The sequence below is a fragment of the Taeniopygia guttata genome, chromosome 14 (assembly GCF_048771995.1).
Source record: "Taeniopygia guttata chromosome 14, bTaeGut7.mat, whole genome shotgun sequence".
In the NCBI taxonomy this organism is placed as follows: Eukaryota; Metazoa; Chordata; class Aves; order Passeriformes; family Estrildidae; genus Taeniopygia; species Taeniopygia guttata.
The window spans coordinates 11,191,113-11,217,934 of NC_133039.1; the positions used below are offsets into that span (position 1 = coordinate 11,191,113).

Below are 26,822 nucleotides of genomic sequence, written 5' to 3' on the forward strand. Positions count from 1 at the left end.
AGTGCACAGGGTAACCCTGAATTCCTGTTTCTAACTTTAACTTTTCCTAATGGGGTTCTGTGTGTTTAAATTTTGGCTGACACTGTGTAGCACAGCATATCAGAAGAAATCCAGATGTTCCTTGGTGTAAACACCATGGCAGCAAAATACAGTGGGCTGTACAGGTATACTGCAGTTTTTGGAGGTTTGTCTTCATGTATGTATTTAATACATACATTTAATGGTTCAGTTTTGGCATGTACTGAGTGTAAAATGAAAAGCCCTGGAGAAGTTCAATTATAAATATTTTATTTAAGAATATTGATTACACATGATTGATGTCATTTGTTATGAATCTGTGTACAGTTACTAGTTACACCATGAAGTGTACTTAAGTATTTGTTTAAACATTTATTTGGCACTGTCTACAGTATGCTGTAAACAATATTAACTTTATATGCTTCAGCTGCAGTGCTTTCTAAGTATTCTCTAACGATTTTGTCAACATGTTGTACACAATTATACAGTTACTGAGTGTCAGTAAAAATTATAAAAACACCTAGAGTAGTCATAATAAAAGTGAAGATGTGGTAAGACTTCAAATTACTGGACCTTTGCTTCTGTAAAAGTACAAGACTTGCTAGAGACATTCACTAAAACTACTGCACTGATATGTTGAACAAACTAATTCCCAAAATGCTGTCAAATCCAGTTCTTGGTTTGACTTTCCTTTTGCTGATAATACGCTTACGAGGACAGCGATGACAATGAAGTTTTGTTGAACACCAATTTTTACCAGTCCTTCCCCCAGATTTCTACAACCTCTGTTCAAAAACCTGCTCAGGTTCTGCCCAGCTGGCACCAGAATTCTGCTTTCTGCAGAGGTTTACAGAAATCCCAGTGGGTTTGAGCTGGCAGAAGTGACTGTACTTGAATTTCCCAATACCAGTATTTTAAAATGGGAAAACCATGGTGAACACTTCTGAAAGCAGGTAAGGAACCTTTTCACATTTTGATAGCTGTATTAAACATGTAAATCTTTTAACTTCTCTGTTTCTTATGCACTTAAAAATTGTGGTCAGGTCCTGAAAGGGCAACTGTAAAAGTCCATTGTGGTCCCTGTTTTTTGGTGCACAACAGAAAGTTAAACTTAGTAAACAAAATCCAGATGCTCACCAATAAAAATAAAAAGAAAGGCACCAGATCTAGTTCAAGTCAGCCTTCAGCAAACAGTAAAGAGACATCCAAAACAATTCTCTGAAGAAAAACAAATTAATGAACTGTTGACACATTTTTTGATCCTGTGGCTTTCTAGAAGATCTCTGAAGTTTTGATGACTTAGAATATACTATTAGAACAAAAATAGAATTACTTTGCATTATAAATGTGCAGTCAGGACTAGGCCTTCACTGCAGTGGCTCTGATACCAGATAATGGCATTTCTGCTTTAGTTTTACAAAATACCTCAAATATTTGTGTAGAAGTTATAATAGATAAAATAATGGCTATTGTGTGTTCTGGGCAAATAGTAAAATAATCTGGAATCATTCTAGACTGCTGGTAGAAGTGCAAGAATGTGCTTTGCATGGTTCTCTAAGCTTTGTCAGATTACATACTTCAGGGTAGAGTTTTCTCTGTACAAGTCTGCTTGTAAGAGAAGTCAAAAGTTTTAAAACCCATCCGTGATGAGGACAAAAGGACAAGGGCATCAGTGCCACTTGCAGCGCTGTAGGTGTGGCTGAGTGCAGGCTGGGCAGAGCTGCCCTGATGCAGTTGGTGTGGCAGATGCCTGTACTCGAGGGAATAAAGCTGGAAATTATTCTGTAAAATACTGTGCTTGGCAGTGGTGGAAAGCAGAGCTTCCCTTGAAACACCGATTGGATTCCAGCTGCCATTAGAGACCGGCACTCTGTGTGGCAGGCGTGTGGCTCTCAGTGTTTGGCCACACTTGCTGCTTCTGGATGCAAATCTACCAGGGTCACCTGTGGTAAACAGCCTGTGCCAGGTCCTGCTCAGACAGTGCAGAGTCAGGGACATGGCTGTAGGGCACTCTGCAGTGAGCATGGCCCAGGCCAGAAGAGGGAGGGAGGTTCTGGGGATGCACAGTGAGGGACAGCTGCATGTACCTGCTGGTGACCAGTGCCAACGCTCTGCCTGGGGCACGTGTGCATGGAGCAGCTTGCCTTGGGCAGGATTACAGACAGAACACAAACCTCAGTTTATGACTTTACACTTGCAAGTAGAGAAGACATGAATTAATGCAAACTAATTTCATAATCAGCTGTTCAGTGCAAGGGAACTGCTTTTTACTTGAAGTTTGCTAAGATGTCACTGAAAATGTTCAGGAAGAGGTGTGCATGGTGGTCCTTGAAGATCAGCGTGGGACGAAAACGGATGGATCTATCTCCACAGCCTCCCAGGACAACACCTGAAATGAGAACACAATAGGTCCTCTAGTCATTTCCATCTTTGTCAAATAGCCAGAAAAATTCAGGTCTCTCAATGGGGATACCCTCACTGTGGAGGGCCAACAGCAGCTCCCCAAATCCTGCTAGCCACACCATGATACAGCACATTGTGGTGTGAATGGCCTCAAGCTTCACAGCAGCTTAGAAGAACACTGAGTGCCTGGAGCTGTTCTATAAAACACTTGGAGTATTGGGACTAATCCTGACAGCAATGGAAAAATCCCATCCAGCACAGAGGTCAAACACATCTGAGATTTCAGAGCTGCAGTACTCTCCTGGTGAAGTGTCTTGATGCCACAAGACACAGGTGGTTTCTTTGCATTGGTTTTTAAACTAATTTGGTTTTTTATGATGAAAAGTTAAAATGTCTCAGTGCCTGCAAACCTCTCCCTGCAAGTGCTTTAACTTTTAACCCAAAATAAATTCATAGAAATGTTTGAATGAGAATCCATATTATTAAGCTGATCTTACCCTGCCTCAAAGCAGAACCTTGCTTTACCATGAAACAAACCACTTGTCTTCTCTCCCTGCTGGCTTAGTTTCCAAGAACAAAAATTAGTGTCTTTTACAGTATAAAAGTTTGGTTTCACCACAGTTTAGATGCACCCTGTCTGCTTCTTAAAAGAGATAGGAGTAACAGCAAAAACAGACAGTAGCAAACACAGGGCCCACACAGTCAAAGAGAAGGTTAGGTGTGGAGCCCAAGGTTCTCCTCTGGATACCTGGGCCTGTCTGCAGCTGTTAACAGTTCTGTGGGAAAAGAGGAATGGCACTGTAGATCTGTGCATTTTAGGCACTTGTATTTAATCATTAGGTATAGGAATGTACTTATAAAACTCACCATTTTCTCCCTGTGTTTTCCTGAGTGACATTAACTTTCTTCTACCTTTCCTGTTTCTAAAAGTAAACCATGTCCGTGGGCACCTAAAGTCACTGCAGAGGACTCTGAACCTGATGTCACCAAAACTCAGACCCTACACAGATCTCTTCCACTAACCTCAGACCTGCAGAGACTGGTAAATGCACACCACACAACAGACTGCTCTGAGGTCTCTGAAAACAAGTATTTCCAGAAACGTCTAAATCCAATTTTGTCATTTCACTACTGTCCTGTGATACAGAAATACTCATGCATGATATGAAAAGGAAAATGTGAGGCATTACCTCCACAAGTGAATGCTACTGTTTGTCATGTGAAGCTCATCCACACACACGAAGTTTCTTACCTTTGTTTCTGGCTATTGTAATTAACTTGTTTCTAGTTGCATCATTTGGAGTGTCAAACGAACAGAATGTTCCTCTTCCTCTCACTCTGCTGATGAGATGGGGGTAACGAGCCTGCAGAGAGGAGAGACAAGCACATGGCAGGTGCTGCAATAGAGGGCACCTGGTGGCAAGGCTGCCTCTGCCAGGTGGAAACCCTGCTGCCTCCTCGCTCCGCTGGAGTGGAGCATGGCTCACATGGCCTCGTGCTCTGCTCAGCCTGCAGAGCTCCACACAAACCAGGGAGGGAGAATGAATCTGACCCATGAGCTGGGTCAAGTAAAACATTCTTTAGAATGAGCAGAACACACCTTATTTACATCTACAGTGGACTCCAGGAAAAAGTGAGCATAAACCATCTGCACTAGGACTAGAAAACAGCTCATTCTTACCCTGCACCGAGACCCTTGCCAGTAGTATCTGCATCACTTATTCTCAATCACAGATCTCATATTTTGGAAGAGCAATCTTTTGGACAGGACTAGTTGTATTCTGGCCCTCCAAAGTATGAGATTATAGTATTCTCTGTTCTCGAGAGCAGAGACTGTGTTTGGGGTTATTCTGTGCAAAATGCCTTTGAGAGGTGAGCACCTGCAAGCATATCTTTAAATGCCTGTCTGTAGAGCTCCACAGTAGAAGCTGTAAGGAATTTCCCTTAAACAAGGGAGAAAAAGATACAATTTTCTTATTTCAACAGCCCAGCAGAACTGGAACAAAATATGAAAGGACCTTCCTTTGAAAAGAACTTTACGACAAGGAAATACCAATGGCTTATGGTAACAAAGCCTTCTAGCAAAGTACTTTAATTAGCTGCAGTACATATCTTCAGATATTTTGGGGATCACACTTTATATTGGATTAAGCTACATAAACCCAACATTTTTAAGTCAGTAAAAGAAAGTTTACTTCAATTCCAAATGGGACACAGTTATTCAGGCCCGTGTTGAAGTTACTATAATGGTCTAGACCCAGCTCTATCTCCTCAGCCCAAGTGTTTAAACTGGATGAGGTCAGATCCTACTTCAGCACCAATTTCTCCTTTTTATCCACAATTCTTCCAGATGTTTACCTGCAGATCCAGCAGCCCAGTCAGTAGTGCTTTCCCAGCATGGGTTGCATTGTTTAGAAGGTCTTCTGTTTTAATAACCTTAATGACTTCAGCAAGCATAAGGTTCTTGGATGGATCTCCAAGCCAGGTGTTAAAAATCCGGTAGGGCTTGGGAAAGAGTGGAAAAAGAGTTGTGGAACATGTTAACAGGTAAATCACTATAAATTAAGAGAAGCAAGGCATCACACTGGCAATGCAAACATGTGGTGTATGAAAAGGCATGCACTAATCTCACCAACCCCTTTTTTTATGTTGTAAAGCTAAATCCCATTGCTGAGCTGAAACACTGAATTCTTCAGGGTGATTACTTCATGCTTCTCATTTAGTGCACTCTGCCTTGCTACTCTGATGTCTCACAGAAACACAGCTACAGATGACAGGAAATCAGCATCATCTATACAGGCTTTGCACTTAGCTTTATGTTCTTCCCCTTCATTTGACCTTTCATTTATTACATCTAAAATGTCATTAGTGCAAAGAAGAAATTTTGCTGACAGAATCTGTAATGCTGACATACAAGCTCTGAAATTCCCAAGTTGCCCTACAGGAGAAGGTGTCAGTTTGTGGCTGGATTTTGTACTGAAGGTTTATTCCATTAGGCTTAACCCAGTTCTCCTCTCCCCCCCACCAGCTTTATGACCATGGTGACTGACAACAACTGGAATAAAAGTGGTGATGACAACTGTTGTGTGAGCACACAGCAAGTTTCTGTGAAACAGCAGCCCCATCCAGCTGAACGTGCACTGCTGGATCATCCACAGATGTTACACACACTCCTCAGGGGGTCACCAACCAGCACAGAGTCCAAGTTTCATCAAAAATCTTACAGCATTTGGCCTGAACTCCTCTTTGTGGAAAAACCCTCCAGTCATCATCTTCTTACTGAATGTTACCACATCAGCTGGGTCATCCAGGCCCCAGTGCTCATGTGCCCAGAATTTTCCTGTGCAGCCGCCTCCCGTCTGCACCTCGTCCACCAGGAAAGCACAGCCATGCTGCAGAGACACGTGAGGAGCAGGGAATGTGAGCCCTCCTTCCCAAACCCAAAACACCTCCCTTAGTGCACACAGCAGCACAAGCCAGTCACAGGCTACACCCCTCCTTCCTCTTCCTTCACTGCCCCAACCTCCCCTCCTCAACCCCTCCACCAATGCCACTCATGTGTCAGGTTTCACAATTAAAAATTCAGCTCTTTTTTCAGGAAGGCACTAGAAACTTGTTTTCTACCCATACTCATCAAGTACATGTTTTTATACAGTCTTCAGCATTTCTAGAAGACACCTGAAAACATCTGGGGGGAGCAGAGGTGGCATTTTCAAAGCCCCTGAAGGAAGCAGAGTGTCATTTCTGGGGCTTTGTTTTTTGGAAATATGAAGTCTCTGCCCCCAGTCAGAGGCGGGCATTATGTGGCACAGAGGCAGTACCAGCAGCATGAGCTGGTCATTTTAGGGGGCATGAAAAACTGCCTTTCAGACAATTCTGCTGAAAGAGCTACTTGTGAGCTGGCAATGTGGGGTTTTTATACGAAGGACTATTTTGTCCAAACTTTGTGACAGGGAGAGCAAGCTATATCATAATTCTGTATTTAAAAGCAATGGGTAAGGACTTTTGGCAGCATCTTTTCAGCACACAAATGTTTTTTTGAGGGTGAAAAAAAGCCTGGAGTAAGTATTACTGAGGGTCATAGCTTCTAAATAGGTAACTTTACATTTCAAGTACCAAGACATCTGTCCTTTTCATTGTTTTATTGGAATATCAGCACTATGGCTGGACTCAAGTTGTGTTTCAGGGGTTTTTTTGCAATTAAAAACATGTAATTAAAAGTTTATACTTTTCACAACCTGCTTCAGAACTGGAACCTCCTCAACCAGTAAGCATGATCACTTAAAGAACACACCTGCAAAAATCATAGCTAATGAATCAGAGTAATTTCTCTCTCACTTTGAAATTAGAAGATAATTTATTGGACTGAGGAAAGCATGAGGTGTGAATCAAATGGAAGAGAGCAGGGATTGCTGGTATGTGGTACAGAACTACCCTGACTGCTACTAAGGAGGCCTGTGAAACCCTCCAAGAGCCTGGGGCAGGGCAAAGCCTCTGGAGACACCCACAATGTGTGGGTGCATGGTTTAGCTATCCCTGAGTGCCCAGAGAAATGTTTTATTACCTTTCTGGCAATATCTCGGAGCTTTCTGAAGAAGTCATCTGAAGCATGATTGTCCCCACCCTCTGACTGTATCGGTTCCACAATGATTCCAGCCACAATCTTCTTCTTTTTCCTGTACTTTACAATCAGGTCTTCCACCTGTAAAACAAACACTTATAGTACTGCCTCCTTCCAGATCATTTGCACATTTCCTTCCAGCTAGATGAAATCTCATCAGAACTTCAACTTTGCATGGAAATTCCTGGCTACAAAGGTACAAGGAGGAAATTCCTGGCTATAAAGGTACCAGGAGGCATAGAGGATTAACAAGTGGTTCCTCCAGCATTTACCACTGCCTTGCTGCTCCTGAATGGGTTTTCACCATGTCCTAATCACACTGTAACTAGCTGCACATTAATCTACAGTGCTGTGAAAGCTCTAGCCAGGTTCAGCTGGCAGTGTGCTGAGCACCACTGCATCTCACTGTGCCACTGCTGTCATTCTACCTAAGTGATACGGAAGGGGATAGATTTTGTGTCAGAAACCAAAACTCTGCTAATGTGTTAGGAAAGGTTATCTGGAAATTCACTTTTTCCAGTCACCCACTTCAGATATATTAAAATTAATCAGATGCAATAGTGCAAAAATCCTGCTGTTGTAAGGGGCTGACAGATAATTCTCATTAACCTCCCAGTGCCAGCTGCTGCAATTAATGGTGTTTTTGTGCTTGAAATCCCTCTCACAGCCCTCAGGGCCACAGCCCCTGCAGGCTGTGCAAGGCAATGTCTTCCAAAGGGGGCCAGTAAGCCAAGCACAGACTTGCTAAGAAAAGGTTTGGGTTTCTGGTTGTTCTGTTTGTTTTTAAAATAATGTTTGTTTTAAAATAATGGCATCCAGCATTGCACTTCTCCCACCAGAGCTACCCTGGAGCAGCCCCAGGGAAGCACAGCATTTGCTGTGCTGTGTTCTCTGAAGTGAGGCAGGTTTGGCTAAGTGGACTGGCAGGTCCATCTCTGCACAGTCAAAGCTTTATGCCAGAAGCTGCCATGGAGAAGCTGGAAAGGCTGAAATACTCTTAGAGGTTCTCTCTGCAGAGAGGGCTATCCACACTTATCCACACTGTGCTCTCTCTCAGCCCATGGCCCTTTGGCAGGAGCTGGCAGACGAGTTCACTGTGATACAAGCAAGTTCTGAGGGTGAAATTTCACTTTGGTATCACTCATGCAGCCCTGAATTCCCAGTGAGCTGGCAGGGAGACAGGTCTGACTGCACACAACAGTGAATGCTGGTCCAATCACAGGCTGTTCCAATCCCTGAAAACATTCTTTTAGTGAAAAGCACTAATCCTACCAACACTATTCATTATTTCAAATCAAAAGCAACAGAAAGCTGCCAGGGAATTTTTTACCTCCTCTAAACAACGGGCTTCTTCCTGTTGATTCTCTTTCACAAAGTCTTCCAGGGGATACTTTAGCCTTGGAAATGGAGCAATAGGCCAGTCCAGTGAAGGAATGTCCAGTTTGTGAATTGCTTTAGAGTGAGTTGTAGCTAAGCAACCTAAGCCCAGAGAGGGAATAATTAAAATAATACCCATCTAGGATCAATACAAGGAATAAAAGCCACCAAGAGGTGAAAAATGGCCTGACTGTAGAATTCTCTTAACTGCTCTGTGTTTTTACTGTCTTCTGAAATATTGGGTAATTGGATTTAGTCAGACTTAAATGGATTGCTCTAGAACTTAAGCATCAGTTTCCACATGCACTGCTCCAGAAGAGCAGGAGAACCTCTGTCAATCTGAACAGGTTGCTCAGACAAGGTGGATTTCATCCCTCCAAAGACACAAGGCTCACAGCTACAGCACTCTCAGGTAACATGCTCAGAACAAGGACTGAGCTGATATAAACCAGTAAAAGTGAGTGACAGCATGTTTGTGGTGATTTTACCCCAGGAGTAGGATTTTCATGAGTACAGACAGGAAAGTGCAGGTTCAGAATGAAAATAAGAGCCTGTCTGAAAAGAATTTTTCAAAAAACACAAAATCAATTCCTACTGTCACTCAAGCACTCCAGTGCTAGTGGGGCTTCCAAGGCAACCCTTAATGAACCTACACCTTCTGCACTGGCACTGTGTGTGTAAGGACAAGCAGAGTGAGCTGAGGGGTGAGGGGGACAAGGGACAGCTTACCCAGGGTCCTGCCGTGGAAGCCGCCCATGAAGGAGAGCATGGCGTAGTCAGGGCAGCCAGGGGGCTGCAAGCAGAGCACACAGTGGGGTCAGCCAGGGAAAACATCCCCCCTGCCCCCTGAGCTCCTCTTCCAGCAGGCACCACAAACTGTTACAGCCTTCCCCTCAGCAAGTACACGGGTCACCCTAACCCTGCCCCAGCTCCCAAACCCCGGTGTGTACATGGATAATTCCTTGGTGGATGTGGTGCCCTGACATCATGCACAGGTGAGCTCAGACCAGGCTGAGCCTTCAGCACAGTCACCCCTCTGTACACAAATTAGGAGCACTTATTTATGGGGTGGCTGTGCCTGGGGTGGCCTTGGGGCACTGGGGGCTCAGTGAGAAGCTGGGGCTCCCCTGTGCTGCACCCCCATGCATTCCTGATAACTCCCAGATATTTGCTGGGAACAGCCTGTGTTTCACCATTTCCTAAATGTACAAAGCCCAGATTCCACTTCTCATGTAGGAAAACAAACTTTCCCTCCCAATCTTCCCTTCCAAGCCCAAATCAGTGGTACATCTGTAGGTGTGGTAAAGAACAAATGTTACCTGGTTAATCATGCAAGATTCCAGCTCTTCTTTTGTGACATTATTATGGCCCCTCTCCTTGTTCTGCAAAAAACCCAAACAACCCAACATGAGTGTTCCTGTAGTTGTAACCAATGCATTTATGGCTGAACCACAAACCAGGAATGCTCGTATTCAGGACTGGAGTCAAGGAATACCCTGTCTGTGGCTTTCACATGCTGACTGCAACCTGCATTTTCTTTATTTTCTTTACTTTATAACTTCTAAAGTTGTGTCAATATAAAGTAAAAACTTAGACAAAGAGGTTTTAATAAAGATTTAGATTGAATTTTAGATTGAACATAAATTTTAGATTTATATTTAGATTAATTTTATATTTTTTAGATTGAATATTTTAGATTGAATATAAACAACATCATAAGCAAGACAACCTCCAAGCCTCACTTTGTTTTGCAATAACAATTCTGATTATGACTAAGTACTCATTTCTACATCTAAACCTACAAAAATACCTTAATGCTTTACTTACTCTGTACCACATGAATATTGCTTTAAAGGCATTTTCATTAGAGCAGGATCCACAAGACATGGTCATCACCTGTGACAAACCCTTAGGAGCCACCTGTCAGCAAAGACAGAAAATTACTCTTGAAATACTGAACACAAGTATAGTGCAAAATGATAATAACAGTGGTGATAATGATAGTGATCAGTCCACGGGTATCTCAAACTTACTGATAGCAAAGACTCCTTCAGTTTTTCTGTAAAATTCTCTGGAGGTAAAATCCCTAGGGCAGGTCTGTTGATAAAAGTGCTCTAAAAAGACAAAGGAAGAGGAATTGTTAGGTCTTACTATCACATGGAAAATATGTTGATATCAAAGCAGTTCCATTTTATTCTAATTATAAATATCAGCCAGAAATCTGTATCATGGCACAAGAAGTTTTAAGGCAGAGACTACTATTCCTGCCTTGGCATATGTTTTTCTATCTAATCCTCACTACTTTATGCTTGCAGGACACCTTAGGAAAGATGCATGCACACTGACATTTCCTCTTCAATTTTGCCATTTTAGCTGCTCAATCTTCATTTTCCTTATACACAGGAAATATGCTTTAAAATCTTTATTACTTGCTTTCAGTTTGAGTAGCTGAATTCAGTTAGGATGGCAGCATTTTCATCCTTACTGATCTTCAAGACAGACCTTTGTGGAACACTGGAAAGGTGGAGCCAGGCTCCAGGCTCTTCAGTGGAAGATGAGAAGCCATGGGCATGAATCAAAGCATGAGAAGGACTGATTTGGGTACAGGGAAAAGGTTTTGCAGGAAGAGAACAGTGAAGCAGTGAAACAGGCTGCTCTTTTGGAGGTCTTCAAGGTCCCAGATAAAACCCTGAACACCCTGGTCTCATCTCACAGCCACCCATCTCGGGCAGGAGGTTGGCCAAGAGACCACCTGAGGTCCCTTCCAGAGTCAGTGGTGCTGTGAACTGACCACATCAGGATTCACACCTTTGGGAAAGGTAATTTTGGTATCAGGGAACAGCAGCCTGCAGACCACACAGGAGTTTCTAAGGAGCAGCTCTGGAAAAAACCCCTCAGCCACCCCAGTGCATTAATGGAGATGAATGTCACATTTATGCAATTAATTTAAATTGTGTCATGGATTAAAATTGATTCATTGCTGTTCTTGGCCTTTGTGGGTAATCTTATTTGATTCATACTGTGCTACTCTTTATTTTAAATTAAATTTTCTCAGAGAAGGACAAGCTCAATAAATTTGCCAACTGCCAAGCAGCTTTATTTGCCCTTTTCTTTTGTTTGTTGTTTTTCTTGTTGGACAAGTAATGACTGAAATTAAAGTTTGAGCATTGATAAGTTAAGTCTCAATGGGTCTCCAGAGGGGACACACAGCCTCTCCCAAAACACTCATATTTTCAGTGCAGCTCAAGTTTGCACATTTATCAGCATCCTTCAGTCCTTCTCAACACAAATACTCATTCCAAGATGTGTAAGGCTCAAAAAATCTTCAGAAAACATTATTAAAATGGTTAATTTGAGACAGTACATTAGAACTATGATTTAAATGTGGCTGAAAATATATCAAAGGCTTGCAACACCCAAATGTTTACTACTTGTAAAACTTCCTATAGGTTTTGGTGTCTTCTTAAACACTACAAAGCTCTTTTCATCTAGTGAGAAGTAAAGCAAGCAGATCCTATCATACATTAAATGGAATCATTAGCATTCACTATCAGTCTAAGAAAAACAGAGAAAGCCCATAACAAGGAGAGAGAGATCTCCTTCACATCCTCCATGTTCTAATTCACTTACCAGGTTCTGTGGCTGCTGTAAAAGCTTGATCAGAGAGGGATGGCTGTAACCTAATTAAAAAGAACATTCTGGTTTCAATGAAGTAATGTAAAGCATAATGTAGAGAATAACCATAACTTCATGCTTGACTGTTTATGTGCAACCTGTATATTTTTAACTACTCATAATGGGACTTCTTTTGAAGTAGGACAAACCTCTGGGCTCTTTGTCCCTCAGCAGCCTGTCTGGGTGCAGGGCACAGCACAGCACTGCTGCTGGGAGCTCTGGCACACCCATTTCCTTATTTTGACAATGTTTTGCTTGGAAAAATATCCAACAGTTTATCCTTCTTAGTAAGAAACTAAGCTTCGGTTTTAACATCATGAAGGTGCTTAATTTATACCCATTGATAGTCTACAGGATAACTTGCTTGCTTACAGGCAAAACCAATCTATCTACTGTTAAGAAAAATAATCTTTGAAGGAGGCCAGAAATTTCATTTAAAGCCTGATCTCTAATGTATAAAATACCAGCGCCAGAGATTAACATCATCTTTTACATTTCCTTTTAGAAACAGTTGGAAACCTCATCTTCCCCACTGCTCAAGAAGTTAGACCATGGTAATTTTGTTACAAAAGCTTATTGTGCTTCTGAATCCCCATTCCAGTGGAATGACAACAGCCCTGATTAATCTGTTTAAGCAATGGAGCATTAGGAGACTGTGTTAACAAAACAATTATAAATTCAGTTTGGAATATTTTAGCTGAAAACAAGAGAATATCCATATTGTTTTAATAGCATGTCATGCTGATAAATCTGTTACAATTATTATGAAGATAATAATAGCGGCTATTTGGGACACAGAACAACTAAATCTGCATGGCATCTGCTGTCATGGGAAGAGCTGTTGTTCAGCTAGAGGGAATGACACATTGAGAGCTGTGTCCTTGAGAACTGCACCTGTGGCTGCTACTGAGCGCCCCTTTGAGAGTAAATCAAGTGCTTTAGAAATCTCCAAGGCACAGCTACTATTGTTTAGGAAGCTCAGGGATCAACTCTGGTGTTGCCTGTAAGAACCTGTAATCCTGTTGCTGGTGTTACAAACGTGAATGCTGTGGTATCAGAGAGACCATTCTCTTACATACCACAAACCTCTGTTAGCCCTGATTTACCCTTTTGCACCCACACAGGATCCCTCTCCCATTCTCTTCACTTCAGGCCAAGGGGTCTGGTCTTCCTCCCAACACTCCCTCCTCCTTGTGCCCCCTCAGTGAAGGAAGAGAGGATCCTGAAAGCCCAGCTGCCGTGGCAGAGTCGGGCTGCGTGGCAGAAGCTGAGCTGGCATGTGGGTTCACAGTCAGGAGCTAACACCAGCAAGAAGTAAACGCTTGAATAACCATTAGATAACTGTGGTAGACAAGTGAAACAGCTCCAGACTGGTGTGGCAAACAGGCACTAACTCTTTGCAGTGCTATGACCAGCACAAGGGTTTGCAGTGTTACAAATCTGCTCTCAGAGCTGGCTCTAAGGAAGGGCACCTGCTCCATCACTCCTGTTGGGTGTCTGGATCAGCGTGACAGGAACGTACATGTCCTCCAGGCTCATGAATGTGCCTGTCTGCAAAAGGAAAAACAACTAGAGCCTGCTAAAATAATGAGATGGAGAAAGCCCAAAGAATCCTTTCAACTGAGCAGCAGGCTGCTGTCGATAATATCAAACTACACCTCTCTGCATCTCCCCAAACAAAACAGACCTTCCCAGCACTGCAAAACACACCGTTTCATTTGCTATTCCAGGATGTTTGCTGGCAAACATGTCAATAACATCCTTCTTGCATTTGGCTCCATGGGGTTTCTAACTCTGTTAGACAGAATAGATGCAGGATGAAAGGACAGCTGTGCTACGACTGCCCATAAAAGTGTGGTAAAAAACTATTTCAATTTTTGTTTTTCAGCAAGAGATAGCCTAGAGCATCTTTGCCTAGAGGTTTTTTATACTTTATTTCTTATCTCACCACACAGGCACTTATTACTCCTCAACCTCTGCTGATAAATATATTCTAGTGTAACGTATCGTTATTAAATCTTGGGGAGTCCTGACAGATTCATGAAAGGTTTTATTGGATTTACTTGCAAAGAGATAAGCACAGATGACTAACAAGCACCTTGTGATCTTGTTTTGCTCTCCCAGTCCAGGCCCTACCTCTGTCACCAAAAGGGACATTATTAGTAACCTGGGCAGCTTCAGATAATCTTGTCATTCAGTACAACTGAAACACATTAATGTTGTGTGTTAGGCTTAGATCAGCCTGTAAGTCCGAAATTTCCATTTACTCTTTGTTGCTGCACATCCCAGAGGCATGATCTGAGAAGGTGCAAGAAGCCCTGTACCATAGTTCCTTTGGGACTGAGGAATGTGCTCCCTAGGATAAACCCAGCTTGTCCTCAGGAGGGCATTGCCTCTTGAGAAGGAGGAACTATATGGTTTAGGAGGGTCAGTCACAGCACTGGAGTCTGGCCCTACATCACCAGTTTCAGTCAACCAGAGAAAGAAAACTGCAGATACAAAGCAGTGAGAACTTGTGTTGGGGGAAGCAAGCTACAGACATTGCAGGGCTCTGGAATGATGACACTGATGGAGTGCTGCAGGACAGCAACAACACTGGCTGCAAAGGCTGGGGTAAGTGAACACCCATCACAGCCACAAGGTCTTAGATGCCAGAAGTTTGGTAACAACCTGAACATCATCACATTACTTCCCAGGAAAGGAGATCTGTAGGGATGATTTTGAGTCATCACAGTTTCTATACATAGCACAAGAACTACCTTTTCAATTACCCTGCAACTTTTCCTTCTGCAGAAGTGCATTTTTAAGTAGCTGAGAGGAACCATGGATGAAGAGCAAACAAACTGGCTTGAACTGAACTCCAGCTGAAACCTGTATGCCTTGCAGTTGAGGCTCACACTTCTGCCTTGCTTCTGCTCGAAAGGCTTCACAAAGCAATCAGCTGACTCTCCCAGGCACTTGCCAGGCCCTGTGTCTGCTCCTCCAGACAAATGGGCTGCCACCTTTGCTTTCAGTCAGCACCACAGCTCACTGCTGGGCTTGTTTCAGCCTGCTGCAGTCCACATGGCCCACTCCTTTCCCCCCCACCCACTTATTTTGAGATAGAAATATTAACTAAAGCATATAATTTCATGTTATAATGTCCATATTATGCTTATTAATGTTTAAAACAGTAACATACTGCTACAGATCCAAACTAACAAAGACAACCTGAATTGTGGAACTCACACATTCAAATTGAGATTAATACTAGAGCTTCGTCCTAGCACTTTAAGAGAGCTTTAGGTATAGAATTTGTAGTTCCTTCAGCTATCCAAACCCACCACTACACAGTACACAGCAGTGAGCTGTCCCTGATCACAACAAGGTGCTCATTACATCACCTCTGTTTTCTAAAATTAATCAATCAACTTCCCTGGTAGTGTCTGAGATAAGAAAATGACAGGTTGAGGACAAAACAAAACATTCTGGTACAACTGCCTCCTACCTATTGGGATGGAAGAAATCTGAGAGTAGAGATCCAACATGCGATTGCCATCTACATCTACGAGGTAGTTCCCTCGGCTCTCTTCATAATTGCAAAAGAAGTGCACAGCTTCTGCATTCTTCAAGGAAAAAAAACCAATTAGTTCTTTAAAAAATAGCAGTATGTAGGAAGGTGCAACTAATGGTTGTACAGCAAAATCTGATAAAAATATCTAATGCTAGGATAAAAAGACACATTATATTCACTGCATGGGAATAACTGTACAGCTATTTTTATAACGACTGTTAAAAGGTCAAGTCTTTACTTTTTCTACAGAAATGAAGCACAGATGTGGATAAATTGCTCATCTTAGGAAGGCAATATGTACTTAGGCTGACATACTTTTAAACTCAAGACATAATCTTGAGTAACAATAATACCTTGTTTTCATTGGCCACTCTGTAGCAACTCTGAAGATTTTCTTTAAATGCACATGGTTTAAACACATATGTTGAAAGAAAAACCCCTGATGCTATCAAAATGATCCTGCAGTATTCAATATATGCTACAAAAGATTTTACTCAAATGCATAAATAAACCACACATAATGTATTCAGCGTGGAAACCTGGAGTCAGTGTTTCACCTTTCTGTGTGGCACAAACATACAAACCAGGATTTTAAAACAAGTTCTAAAATCAAAGTGTTAGCACCCCCAAAACACAGAAAACTTGACAAATTACCTGGATGCCATTCAGCTTCTTCATTAATTCCTGCACAAAAACAAATGTCACAGTCTCAGGTGTGTAATTAGCAAATACTGATGGAGAATGTATTATTTCTTTTTTATGATCCCATAAATCATATGCAAACTTTGTAGTCCTGTGTGCTTACCAGGCAACTCTACCTGCCACAGGAACTTTCATGGTGCATCTTGCAAATATTACAGTCAAAACTATGACCTGTGGCATGCAGAGCTAAACGGGCTGCAAACATAGTTTAACTGTAAATCTCCAAAAAGGGAAAGCTGCCTCTTCTATATTGATCAACTGAACTGAGAAAACAAGAGAGAAATCAGTGATAAGAGAAGCCAGAGTCACACAGAAGGGATACTGGTACATTGGTTCTAGAAAGACAGCTCCTTTTCATTAAAAACAACAAAAAACCTCACAAAAACCAAAACCCACCACATACACAAATGCTGAGTCTGCCAGAGTAAAACAACATCCAGCAAATTCAAACTCTTCCTTCATTTCAAAACCAAAGCATTATTTCATATCAGGAAAAGTTTCTATTTCAGCAGGAGGACAAATGACCAAGCCTAATCAGATGTTTTATAAAAATTATGCTCTTTGCTTTGAATTATTCTGTGGGAATTATTATTATTATTATTATTATTATTATTATTATTATTATTATTATTATTATTATGGGGGAACTTGGCAGTTGAGATTCAGTTCTGCCTCTCAGAGAGGGGCATTTTATTAATGAATAAAAGTGGGTGTAGACTTATGGAATTATATTTATTCACATCAGATTTAAGGTTTGAAGTGAATCTGTTTTCTAGTAAGTGAGACACAGCTAAAGATAAAAATAAAACAAGTTACTACACTTTGGAAACTTACTCTAGATCGTGGTCCAGGAACTTCTGTCTTCATCAGAGGTCCATCATAATCAAAATCCACATCAATTTTAGCTGCAGCTTGACTGATATACCTGTGTCCTGTAAAAAATAATGAAAACCTAAGTACAGACCATATTTTCTGTGCTCTCGTTTTAGAAGATACATTCATACTTTTCCTGACTGAAAACATTTGACAGATGAGACCAATTACATTGAGCTGTCTGAAGTGAACTATGTATCTCATCTTTGACCAGTCTTAAAATAAAACCAATACCAGTGAGGTGGCTTAAAAAGAACCCAACCAAACGAAAAATCCCAAGGGAAATCACAAGGCAACCCTAGAGAAACAGGTAAAGCACAGGAGGATTGAGAGCACATCTCTTTCCATCTTTTTTTTTGAGTCTGTCCATTATGCCCTGTGCAAGCCTTTGCCATAAATTTCCCACTCCTACACAGAGATGGTCAACTACCAGTAATAACCAAAAAGCCAGTTGGAGTCCACATGAAAAATCCAGTATGATGCTTTTCAATAGCCCAAAGAACACTCCTTGGGAAAGATTTGTCTCAGAAAGGTAAATGGCCTTGTCTCACATGAAACCAGCACCCTGCAGTGCAACTCTGAAATCTGAGTTCCAATCAGTGCCAGTTTTCCTTCTGATCTTGCTGGTTTTTATCCACCTGTGTAGGGAATCATAATTAACTCGGCAACTTAATGGAAACCAAAGGGAAAAATCTCCTTTGCTTTACCAATAACAGGCTCTGCTTCCCTTTCTGAAATAACTGTTTTAAAATACAGAGTTTAGGCAAACTTCATATGACAGAGACAGTTCTGGTAAGCATGTATTCCAAATATGTATATATTCCATTAAGGGGATTATGGGATAATATGGGGATTGTACATTTGCAAAAAAAGGAAGCTCTACCAAGGTGACCAGCGGAGACTATGAGCTTGCTCTGGTTACATATTGAACTAAACCAACATTCTTGGCAATTACATTTTTGTCATGGAGCATCTGCAAACCTCTACCCAGCACGGTATCAACAACAAACTGCTCTTAATACTCTTAACTTGGGGAAATCACACTTGGACCTGAAAGAAGAGGGCAAACTTTTAAAATATCTGTGATAGGCATTTTTAAGCTGGTGTAATCCAGATGGCCCAAAATGAAGGCCCTTAGCTCTCACTGTCACCAGCTGCAGCTCAGAGCCAGGCTCAGCACAGCAAGTCAGGAACACCAGCTCTTGCCCGGGGCACTTGGAGCAGCAGGGTCTGAAGGTACCAGCCACCACATCCTGCTGTGCCAGGGCCATGCTGCCAGGTGCTAAACCAACAAACTGCACCCCAGTTTGGCAGAGGTGCAGGGAGGGAGATGCCTGGGCAGCCAGCCAAACACATGGAAATCCCTGGGGTGCAGCACTGCCACCAGAAACCCTGGCAGCACCAGCCCCTCTGCACTTCCATCCATACCCACCTCTCACTGCCAGAGCTCTGTTCCAGCAAGGTACTGAAAATGTTTTGTGTTTGGAAGTAACAGTTGTTAAATAAAGCAAATATTTATCAAGGAAAACAGAAGGTATCCTGTGATACTGCTCAGTAGAGCTCCGAGCACAGCTATTCAGCTGAAATTTCCAACAGTGACTCGAGACATTTGCCTCAGCTTGTGTCAGCCCAAGCTGCGATGTCTCAAGCAAGCCTGATTTCAAGAAACTATTTGGAAAATCACCGCCCTTTGAAACCATCTCTGAGTGCTTAAAGTCACTGCTCATCTTGGGAAAACTTAGTCTGCAAAGATGATTATTCTCCCCAGCTTTAATTCAGATGCGTCAATGCCCCTCTGCAAAGCTATTAATAGGTTTTGTTACAGCAACACCATTTTTGTGTCATTCTGTTTAGCATTCATGTAAATTGGAGACTGCATAGCAACTGCTCCACTGAGGGGGAAAAAGCTACTCCAGACAAAAGATCAAAATCTCCACAATTCATAGGCAATAAGAACAAAACCCTCAAAAACCAACACTCCAACATACTAACAAAATCCTGGATAGTAAAAGCTAAATCAAAGTGGAGTAAATCCTCAAACTTTATCTTTTGGTGAAGCTCTTCTCCTTGGGAGAGCATAATGAATGACTGGCATAAACTCCACAATTTCTAGCAAGGTCAGTGGATTTATTCCAAATACCTGACCCCACTACTCATCAGAGAGGCGTACTTGTTCACAGGGCTGATTAAAAATAAACAAAACAACCCCAATTTTAAGAACACACCGAAGTTTCTCTGCTTCCCTCATCTTAACTCTTTTTTTCTTCCCCTCCTCTTACTCAAGTAAATTTGGCCTGTGATCAGGAATGGTGTTGACAGTGAAAGGGGTGGCTCCTGCCAAGCTCCATCTGTGTGCTGTGGGGGCACACCCAGGGGACACTGGGGGCACACAGGTGACTCTACTGGCACACAGGTGACTCTGTGGGCACACCCAGGCTGTGCCAGCCACAACACTCACACACCAGGAGCTCTCCTGGCTAAGGGCACCTGAACAGCACACACAAACTCTCTCACATATGGCCCAAGATTTACACAGCTCAATGCTCCCTTGGTGCTCAGGGATGTGTCCAAAGCCTTGTGGTGACAAAGGCAAAGAAGCCCAGCAGTTTGGAGTAGCTGAGACTGCCAGCTCAGCTGAAGGCAGCAGTTTTCTGAGCACAGGGTATGGCCCCAGCACTGCTCCCCTTCACAGCCCATTTCCTCATTTCCAGCCTCACCACTGCCCTTGCTCTGCAGGCCAAACAGGAGCTCAGGCCACTCACAAAGGCACAGAGGACACCAGAGCCCTGCCAAAGGCACTCATGGCTTCTGGCACCCCTCTCTCCACACCCCTGGCAATGCTTTGTTCTGCAGGCCCTGGAGAACAGCAGGACACGGGTGCTGCCTCCTGCTCTGCAGTGCCTGTGGCCCTGCTCACAGCACAGCTCTGGGACGTGGCTGCTCTCCTGCAAAGGCTTTTCCAGGCACTTGGACAGGGTGATGGATGGCTGCATCAATACCTGCATTGTTTAGTCTGGAGGAGGATTTCAGTGTTCTGTCTCCCTTGCTTCCCCCCAGCCCCAGCACCACCACCACAGACTCCCAATGGTGCAAGAAAATGCAAATAAATCAGGTCACTCACTGTAGTGCTTCATCCCCTGGGAAACTGCAGCAGGCTCTGCTCAGCTGGCACTTCTATCTTGAATGTACTCAATGAGCTTTGCAACTCAGCCCAAATTTTTCCTGTTTGACTTTTTAATATCAACTTACCCTGCAATAGAAACCCTGAAGATACGAGATACAATGTAATTCAGGCTACTCCAACTGGATATTTAGGAGTTTTAGATATTTGCTGGGCAGGTCTGGGTTTTTGCTTCCCAAAAAGACAGCAGAGATGGGACAGGTGAAAACTGAGACTGTCACTATGACCAAGGAAAGTATTTTTCAAGAATTGAGAATCCCTGATGGCTGGTCCTTCAGTGAACTAACAGCATCAACTTTGTAATAAAAGGTAATCTCTTGATTTTCTGTTGACATCTGAATAAACTGCCTTAGAAAAAAGGGACTTTGTGTTATGTTATCTTAAGAATAGCAAATGACATAACCTCAGCTCTCATGTTACAAGTATGTAGAGCTAATGGGGTCTGACCAAGTGTTCTTCTCTAAAGAAGCATTACCAAAGCTCTTAAATTACATTTAGCTGACATGACCAAGAACAGCAGCCTTTTTTCCCTGCTAAACAAAGCTGCCTCTTTTTATCATGGCAGAAGTAAAAACACAAGTATAGGTTAATGAACCTCATTCAGAGAGCACAAAGGCTGAACAGTTTGCACAGAATTTTCTACCCATCCCATTTAAAAAGGTGGGCATAATAAGTTAAATTCTAATTTTCTTACAGACTTCTCAAAGCTCTCATCACACATCATCTTTCTGAACACATCACCAAATTATCACATCCTTCCTTTTCATCCAACAGGATGTCATCACTTGCTAGCAGGCAGAAAAGCTCATTTCCCAACTTTGCTTCCCCAAGCTGCCCCCATGGCTCGCCAGGAGTCCCAGTCAGCAATTTTAACAAAGTACCACATTGCTATAGCATCATAATTAATATAAGTGCACCCTGCTAATTTGGTGATGCTGGTAGTCACAAAGAGCACCACTGCTGGCAGGTCTGTGCTGATCTCTGATAAAAGAGCTGCAATCAAGGCTGGGCTAGAAAGAGCTTGAACCTCTCATGTGTTTGACCAAAAATAACACTGACATTAGCACAGTTCCTGAGTGTGCAACTGAATATCACCTGGGAGAAACTCCACTGGAGGCACTGAAAGGACATGGGTGTAATGAACAGAAGGAACAATTCCAAGGAAAAGGAAAAGGAAAAGAAGAGGCAAAAGCAGAGCTCTCAAACACAAGTCTCTTGCTGTGAAGGGCAGTAGAGGGGAAGCTTGCAGTGCCCAGGGAGGCACATGCCATGTGCCACATCACTGCTGCCCTGCACATGTGCAGACAGGCAACCTCCTTTGCATGCCCTAAACTTCCCCTCCACAGTGTCGATCAAACCTTCCAGACAGAATTTTTAGAGCATGGAGGCCCTGACAGCCAAAAGTAGGAGGACTGTGATTTCCTCTGAGTCCTCTTTTATGTGTTACAAGTAGAATCTGTTACTAACAGATCTTGAAAGGGAATGGCAAAAGGCCAGACTAGCTAGAGATGTTTGGGAAATGAACATCACTATTGCATAACATTGTGAAAACTGAGATTGCTATTTACAGAGTGCTTATGCTGCAAGATCAGAAGCTCTTCCACATGAGATTGTCGGTGTTTCAGCACTCCCACATACACACTTTGGATTCTCCAAAGATGAAGGAAAAAACTAATACCACACAGGCCATAAAGAAGTAGAAACTCCTGGAAGAACAAGAGAAGTTCCCCTTCACCATCCCAGCACAATCCCAAATCAACCCCTCAGGAGAGTTACAGGAGCATCCAAACACTGGTCTTGTAGTTCTTGTGATCTGAACCAGTCATAACATCCTCCCTCTTCTAACAGTTCAGCAGTTCCAGAGCTCATCAAGGCACCTCTGGAGCTGAACAACCAACCACAAGGAACACCCAGGTGGGAAAACAGCCAGCACTGCTACAGCCACCCTTTGTGGCACAGAAGGAGCTGGATGAGAATACCACATTCACTCAAGGAACTGAGACCAGCAGGCCCAGCTTGGACTCTGCCTCGTACCAGAGCCTGCTTACAACAACAGATTTTATGTGATTGTTTTTTATAGCTCAGCTTTTTGTGAAGGTATTTGATCAGACAGAAAAGTAAAGGTTCCTCAGTCCAGCAGGAGAGGTTGCACTCCAGTTTCCAGGGCTTCAGTTGAATCTGACCTCAAACTGACCTCTACAATCCCAAGAAGGGGATTGCTCTCTGCTTCTGCCACACATCCCTCACACAAATCCAGGCTGTTCTCTCTGATTTCCTTAGGGAAACTCTTAATGTACAAACCAAATAAAAAAAATAAAATATCTTACCAAGGATCAATACTGAGACAAAAGCGTGACTGAGAATAAATCATTCTCATGGCTTTCCAGCCTCTTTGTGGTAACTGTGATGGGGACAAGTCAATAACTAGTATGAACATGTCTCAGACTTTACTGCAGTGCACCCAGGTGCTAAACATTATTATCCTCTCCAGAGAGACAGGAAACAGGCTGAGTTAGGGGAGGTACAGCCTCAACAAGTGCCAGTCTACTTAGTGCACTGCAATGGAAGGACACAGACTCTGGAGGGGAAAAATTTCATCTACAACAAGACAAACAGTATTCAGAAGAGAGAAAAGTATGAGGTATTGGGGGGAACAAAAATTATCAAACACATAAAAGGCTGCTGCAAAGAAAAACTAAACGTTCCACCCTCCAGATCATTTGAGGGCAGGACAAACACCAAGGATTTGATTTTTTCCTGTTTTGAAACTTAGGCTAAATATTAGAAAAAAAAAGTTTTAAAGGTAAGGTCAGTTCAGCAATAAGAAAATTGCATGGGGAGGCTGCAGAAGCTGCAGAACAGATCAGCATCCTAGAAGGGCATGGGCGTGCACTAATGCAAAGTGATGCTACCTTCAGGCAGCAGCCTGACCTTCTGCTATGCTTTCAGAGCGGGATTCAAAGACAAATGTAACCCCTTTGGGTAATCAGCAGGGAACTGAACTACATCTCTGGAGTGCCAGCCTATCCTCATAGCTATGGTACTGCCCTACCAGCCAAAAACCAGCTGCCTCCAAAGCATGGAGCCAGAACAGCTTTCCTGCTGCAGTGCCCTATGGGTATTCTCAGTTCAGTCAGAGAGAAAGGAGAGTTTCTAACCAGGCTAGAGCCTGGGAAAGAGTTGCAAAGGAATGTAAATAATTCTCGTTGCTCACATTGTTTATAGATATGTTCTGCCACCAGGCATCATTCACTGCACACCAATGCTGTGAGATGTTTTTACTTTAGGACCAATGAAATTAGTCTGCACGATGCTCTCTATACAAGAGCAATGTATTTGAAATAAAGTTAGTTAGTGTTCACATCAAGCCTTCTGAACTGGAGTTCCTTCATTGCTCAACGGCGGCAGTGCCCAGCTGCTAAATCCACAGCTGGCACAAAGGGAACAAACATCGACATGCACACTACCAGTTGTGATCAACTTGCAGCACACCAGGCTGACAGAGCAGCAGAACTCAGTTCAGGTAGGATGTAACACCAAGATACAGCCCCATTGTCCACCATCAGCTGCCTCTCCTGGCCCTGCCTGGCCAATTCCCACCAACAGCACAAGGCAGGAGGCTTTGTGAAAGGAGGATTAGGTTAGTTACTCATTCCACTGTCACTCTGCCACCCTTCAAATTCTAGTGAACTTTATCTTTGAGGGCAAACTATCAAGCAGATCAAACAGAAAGAAAATAAAAGCATACATGATTAAGGGCTTATTTTCAAGAAGGACATGATATTTACAGGCTTCACATTTTTGGGTAAGATTTAAGTTGTGTATTACTTATAATTTCTTACTTATTATCATGTCTTTTGCTTAGCTTTTGCATTTTGATCAGCTTAAATGGTTTGCATTTTCCATTTCTAGTTTGCTTGCCAGGGTTTAGCATTGTGTGAGTAAGGACAAAAGTATGCTATGGTTAAGTAACAAAGATTTTCCAACTAGAGAAATAGTCAAGGATGAAAAAAATCTCTTTGTGTAAATAAATTTATTGTATATTCAAGATGAACAGGAAGATTTGCTTAATGCACACATACAACTGAAGCATGACAGCCTACAGACACAAAGACCTAGCAAGAGGCAATCTATTCCCTCCTCTCCACCTCCATCCCCCCTTGGCAACTCTGTAATTTCATTATCCACAAAAAAAGTACCAGCTCAAACGGCGCCACAGGATTTCTGTGGGAGTAATGTACAAGTCTCTTTTTTAGCCTGTAAAGCTCTGAATTCGAGTGCTCAAAAATACCTTGGAGGTAAGCACTCTGGAGCAGAGAGCTCCTGGACATCACCCTGAGCTCTTCCCTAAAAGCCAGAGCCCAGCAGCACTGCAGCCTGAGCTGGGGCTCAGGAAAATGGCCTGGAGCTCCAGCTTTGGCTCCAGCCATCAGAGCCTGTTCTGTGGGGCAGCAGGTGCCAGGACACATCTCCTCCTGTGAGGGGCTCTCCTCCTGCCCCATCATTCCTGATGTCTGCTCACTCACACAAGCCTTCAGACCCAAAGGCCACAGGGCTCTTACACAGCCTGCAGCCAAAGCTCTCTATTATTTGCTTCAGTATTTTAGCAGGCTTGGAAGTTTCCTGGAAGCAAGGATGGATTAATGGAGTCCAGAGCTGCCTTCCTTTCTTATGAGGATCCAGATTTCCTCACTGTTGGTGAGAAAGGAAGAGGAGTTTGTGCACCTTCCTTCCACTGCCCACCTGCACCTCTGTGCTTGGGAAGCAGCATGGAATTGTACAAGACTCTGGGAGGGACAGGGAGCATTAAGTGATGCTGAGGTGACAGATTAGCTCAAAGGACTGACAGCTAACCAGGCTTGCTTGCTGCAAGCACTTTCCATTGCCCAGGATCAACCCACGGATCCCTGCTCCTGCCCAGGGTGGATACTCAGTGCGTCACTCCCAGAAATAGACACGCATCCTGCACTGAAACACTGACCTAATATTTTCTAATAGTTATAAGACCTGCTTGGTGTTCTTTAGTCAAAGGTCAGTTGCTCCCTGAAGTGTATTATTTAAAAGGAAATCAATGATGTTTAAGTTTCTGAGCAAATGGAAGGGTGGGCTTGGTTAATCCTGGCAGTGGCAGAAGGAGCACAGTGGCATTGCAGAAGGAGGATGGAAGGACAGGAGAAACACTAAGATTTACTCAGTCACAAAAAAAAGCCATTCAGCCATACTGTACTCAGTGTAAAAGTATATAGAATGGATGTCCTTAAGCCTCCACACTGCTTTGTCCAACAAAGCCAACAGGAATTTAGTTTTTTTTTATCTATTTCACAGAGACTTCAGGTTTAATACACACATAAACATGCTAAATTTCAAGACAGAGCCAAGTCAAAACTTGCCATTCACTTAGGAGAAAATAGTTTGATGCCATGTGGCAGGTTTTTATTTCACACTACAGCTCACTTGAGGCAGAAACACACAACCCCAGTGAGGGTCACATCTTCATGCCAGTGACAAAAAACCACTTCACAGGGGAAGATGGGCAAGGTTGTGCTACACAGCACAAAGAGAAAACCCAGTTCATTTTGATGGATGATTGTCTCATCTCTGCACCATGTAGTGACAGAGAGTAAAAGCAGAGTTCCAAGGGCTGAGCAGCTTTACTTCAGTTAGCATATTTACAGGGCAAGTTATTAATTTGATACATTCTTCTTTGAAGAACGAAAAAAATCAGATATACTTTGGACTACAATTGTGGTCCACCTTGGACTACAACTGCATCATTATATAAGATGCAGAACATCATATTCCTCAAGTTTTGAAAGACTCAACACCACAGGACAAAGCCCAGCAATGTTCAAACTGGAATTCTCTCTGCCAGCCTAAAGGTAACTCTTAGCAAATACGAAGTAGGAAAATGCAAGGAAACACTTACCAAGTACAAAGCAGGAAAATGCAAGCAAACACTTACCAAATACAAAGCAGGAAAATGCAAGGAAACACTTACCAAATACCAGCAGTCTGGAGTTTTGCTGCAGGCAACAGGTAAGCTGCCGACTAAGCAACATTGACGCCATTTTACCGTTTCTTTACTGAAAAAGACTCAATCTTGAGAGATTTCTTTCTGGTTGATGTTCTGGAAAAAAAAAGAAAGAAAAAAAAAAAAAGAAAAGAAAACACTTATTCATATGCCTATAGATGCAGCCATTATTACTGTGCTGTTCAACTCCCCCTTTCACCAATTTCCATTTAAAGGCACCGAGAACATGGTTTGATGGATTAATGCTGATGTTCAGAGCAGTGTCAGGATTTAGCCCCACATCTGATTCTTGGCTTGGTCTTGCTAAGGCAAATGACTTCTAGGATAAAGCTGTACATCCCAGTTTCAGCAGGGCCAGGGGGTAAAGGTCAGTACCTATTTGCCCTTG

The 26,822-nt window shown here is 42.8% G+C and overlaps 1 protein-coding gene across 1 annotated transcript; it reads right to left on the minus strand.

The window, feature by feature from the left end:
- Positions 1–271: 271 nt before the first annotated feature.
- On the minus strand, positions 272–26,530 carry ABAT (4-aminobutyrate aminotransferase). The gene is made up of 15 exons (XM_072935781.1): positions 26,402–26,530; positions 17,184–17,281; positions 16,302–16,331; positions 15,582–15,699; positions 12,050–12,099; positions 10,453–10,533; positions 10,247–10,339; positions 9,739–9,801; positions 9,149–9,212; positions 8,373–8,521; positions 6,986–7,123; positions 5,646–5,813; positions 4,780–4,926; positions 3,674–3,785; positions 272–2,407 (listed from the first exon to the last, which is right to left on the minus strand). The coding sequence occupies exons 1-15, from the start codon at positions 26,469–26,471 to the stop codon at positions 2,286–2,288; spliced, it is 1,503 nt and encodes a 500-aa protein (XP_072791882.1). The 5' UTR covers positions 26,472–26,530; the 3' UTR covers positions 272–2,285.
- Positions 26,531–26,822: the final 292 nt, after the last annotated feature.

Coding starts and splice junctions, on each gene's coding strand:
- ABAT (XM_072935781.1), bottom strand. CDS start 26,471: ATGGCGTCAATGTTGCTTAGTCGGCAGCTTACCTGTTGCCTGCAGCAA. Junction 9,213..9,738: donor AATCTTGCATGATTAACCAG/GTAACATTTGTT, acceptor CTCTGCTTGCAG/CCCCCTGGCTGCCCTGACTA. Junction 2,408..3,673: donor TACAATAGCCAGAAACAAAG/GTAAGAAACTTC, acceptor TTCTCATTTCAG/GTGTTGTCCTGGGAGGCTGT.